The sequence below is a fragment of the Pongo abelii genome, chromosome 1, assembly GCF_028885655.2.
Source record: "Pongo abelii isolate AG06213 chromosome 1, NHGRI_mPonAbe1-v2.0_pri, whole genome shotgun sequence".
In the NCBI taxonomy this organism is placed as follows: Eukaryota; Metazoa; Chordata; class Mammalia; order Primates; family Hominidae; genus Pongo; species Pongo abelii.
Window position 1 is genome coordinate 90,629,125 of NC_071985.2, and position 3,611 is coordinate 90,632,735.

The 3,611-nt window shown below is 39.9% G+C and overlaps 1 protein-coding gene across 1 annotated transcript; it reads right to left on the bottom strand.

Moving 5' to 3' along the window:
• Positions 1-2,067: 2,067 nt before the first annotated feature.
• Positions 2,068-2,442, bottom strand: LOC100453013 (large ribosomal subunit protein eL27-like). The gene has a single exon (XM_054558798.1). It carries the CDS (start codon positions 2,440-2,442, stop codon positions 2,068-2,070), a length of 375 nt encoding a protein of 124 aa, XP_054414773.1.
• Positions 2,443-3,611: the final 1,169 nt, after the last annotated feature.

A 3,611-nucleotide genomic window follows, 5' to 3' on the forward strand; every position in this document is an offset into this window, starting at 1 on the left:
CTTCTGCGTCGCTCACGCTGGGAGCTGTAGACCGGAGCTGTTCCTATTCGGCCATCCTGTTTTTTTTTAAAAGGACAATATTGCTGTAAGAAATCATAGAGTCATTATTTTGGCAGACTTTTCATTTAAATGTTTTTCATAAATTATAGTTCTCATTTTTATCCTTAATATTTCCTGAGGAACAGGTTGGATTTAGGTATAATATTCCATTATTAATCATGTTATACCCTTTATGATGTGCTGGAAAAATCTTTCAGGAATAACTTTAACATTGCTTATATATTTAATTGATCTTTCTTTGGTCTCTGGGCATTAAAAACTAGTAATGAATTCATGTATCATCAGGGCTTGTAAGGAAACAGTACACACAAGTCAAGTAACTAAGGAGACTTTAATGAAAGGAACTATATACAGGCCAGGTGCAGTGGCTTACACTTATAATCCCAGCAGTTTGGGAGGCTGAGGCGGGCAGATCACTTGAGGTCAGGGGTTCGAGACCAACCTGGTCAACATGGTGAAACTCCATCTCTACTAAAAATAGTAATACAAAAATTAGCCATGTATGGTGGTGTGTGCCTGTAATCCCAGCTCCTTGAGAGGCTGAGGCATGAGAATCAGTTGAACCTGGGAGGTGGGAGGTTGCAGTGAGTCGATATTGCGCCACTGCGCTCCAGCCTGGGTGACAGGGCAAGACTCCTTCTAAAAAGAAAAAAAAAAAAAAAAGGAAAGAAAAACAAAAAATGAACTAGATACAAAGGTACAGGCAGAATTGAAGAAAACCTGTGAGAGGTGGGTATAGTTCCTTAGGCTAGCAATAATAGCAGGGAGCCACTGCAGTTCATGGGTGAAAAATCAAAGGAAGTGAGGGGTTACTGGGATTTGGAGAGTGGGGCCATATGAAGAGGGCTGCTTGACATCAGCATTTGGGTGAGGAATGCAGCCAATCCACGGTGGCCCAGTAGGGAGGAAGCTGAGGGGTTAAATTCTCTAACTTCCTATTCTCCGAGTCTCTAATCTCCTGCAGGTGCCTCCCATTGGCTGAACTCCTTTAGAAGGGCTAGGGTGAGGGAGACCATTGATGCAGCCCATACAAGTCAGCCTCCTGAGGCACAGAGCAGGATAAAGGGTGGAGAGAGGGTGGGGAGGGTGAAGGAGAAGATATGTAATGCAGCTGGGCTGTACGATCTGATAACTGATGTACAATCTGAACTTTATACCACAACAAGTGTTCCTGAGAATGGTTTCCTAACAGATCAGATAATTCCAGTCTTTAAAAAATGAAACTGTGTTCTGTCTCTGCTTCCTCCAACTCTTCTTTTTAATTTGTATCTTAATGATTTGAAACAACTTGTGCATGATCTAGCTGCATATACCCTTATTATAAAAAGTACAAAAATAACTACTGTCTATGCTAGTGATGTAATTTTATTGTCACTAACAAGAAATGGCATCTTTATCTTACTGGAAAATAGAGTGGCTTGAATTCAACTTTTCTATATTCAAAATCATCATTTTTGGCAGATAGTATTTGTAATTTAATTGGCTTATATCTAATGATTATATATAGCTGGCCGGCTCTTTCAGCTACTTAAAAGTACGTTTTGCAACTATTTTTCTCTGGTGGTTTCAGTAGAAAATGACGCTACTTAAAAGTAGATATTCCTTGGGCATGTTATTGACATTTGTTTGTTTATTTCTGGGGCTTGGGAGATTAGTAAAATCTATTTCAATTTTTTTCAGATACAAATCATAACATCCATGCCTACTCAGTAAATGTTGAATTAAAGAGTGAGGGAATGAACTTTGTAGCTTTGATTTTATCTTTCTTTCCCCCAAATGTTTTGAGAAAACAGTGTGTGAAAGTCTGGAGGAAAATTTTGCCCTTACTGACAGGTCCTCCACTGAAAACCCCCACATGGAGGCAAGGTGGCCAGCCATTTGGGTCTTGGTTAGGAGCCTTCATTTTTCATCTTCCTTTTTTTATTTTTATTTTTTAAATTTTTAATGACCAAAACAAAACATCTAAAACCATACCTTTTGGAAGAGCCACTTGTTCTTGCCCGTCTTTTACCTCTCTTTGAATTTGACTTTGGCCTTCCTTTGGGCCTTGTGTTTAAGAGCAGGGTCTCTGAAGACATCCTTGTTGATGACAGTTTTGTCCAAGGGGGTATCCACAGAGTGCCTTGTGGGCATGAGGTGATTGTAGTTATAAACTTTCACAAAAGACTTGATCTTTGACCTCTGGGTGCTCTTCTTGCCCATGGCAGCCGTCACCTTGCAAGGATAACAGTCAATTCCAGCCACCAGAGAACAGCTGTCGGGGCATTCTAAGGTGCCATCATCAATGTTCTTCACAATGATGGCTTTGCATCCAGAATAGCATCCGGTGTAGTGTCTGGCCTGGACCAACACCACTTTCCCAGGTTTTATGAACTTGCCCATTTTGACAGCAACCACCCAGGCCTACCTTCGTCTTCTTTAAGGGAAGTGAATCTACCTCCTACTTGGTTGATTTTTAGGGCATATGGACAATCTTTTTTTAGCAACACAGATTTTATGCAGTTCATAGTCTTGTCAAATATTACAATTTGGACATCTCTTTTGACCAATTCCTACCAAAAGCTTAATTAGAAGACTTAGCAGTTCTAATCGACAGCAGAACATATAGTTATTATTTTTTTTTTCGTTTTAGAGACAAGGTCTTGCTCCATCACCAGGCTGGAGTGCAGTGACATGATCGTAGCTCACTGTAGCCTTGAATTTGTGGGCTCAAGTAATGTTCCCTACACCTCAGCCTCCATTAAGGATATATTGTTCTTTCATTATCCTAGATAAGTGTTGCTCAATAGAACTTTCTGCATTGATGGAAATGTTCTGTAATTGTGTGTCCGTCGTTAATAGTCACTAGCCATGTGTGGCTATTGAGCATTTGAAATGTGGCTGTTAAAACAAAATAATGGTACTGAAAATATTTTATTTAATTTTAATGACGTTTAAATAGCCACTCATGCCAGTGGCTTCCATATTGAACAGCACAACTCTGTAATTCTAAATTTTATCCCTGAATCAAGCTGAAGTATTTCTTCTTTGGCTTCCCAAAGAATAGCATTTATTGAATAGCAAATTTCTATTTTTTCCTTAATCATGGTTTTAAAACATATTCTCACTTTCTTGGACACTCCCCCATCAAAGGATGGAGACTAAAATACCCTTCATTTGAATATAGGTTGGTCTTAGTGGCTTGATGCTAGCAAACAGGATGTGTTAGGAGTGATACTATGTGATTTTTGAGGCTAGCTCATAAAAGGTGCTAAAGTTGGCTTGGCTGTCTCCCTCTCAGCACTTGAGCTTCCATGTAAGAGTTCTAGCTGCTCTAACACTGCCATGCTGGAGTCACATGGAGGGACCTCCGAGAGATACCTGAAGAGGACCAACTGTTCTAGCCTCCAGCTGTTTGAATCTTCCTAGCTTAGGCTCCAGGTTACTTCAGACCCAGTCACTTTGTGACTACATTTCTATAAGAGACTCTAAGTGAGAATTGCTTAGCTTAGCCCCTCTATCCCCAGTAAGATAATAATACACAATACTGTCACTTTAAGCCACTATTTTGC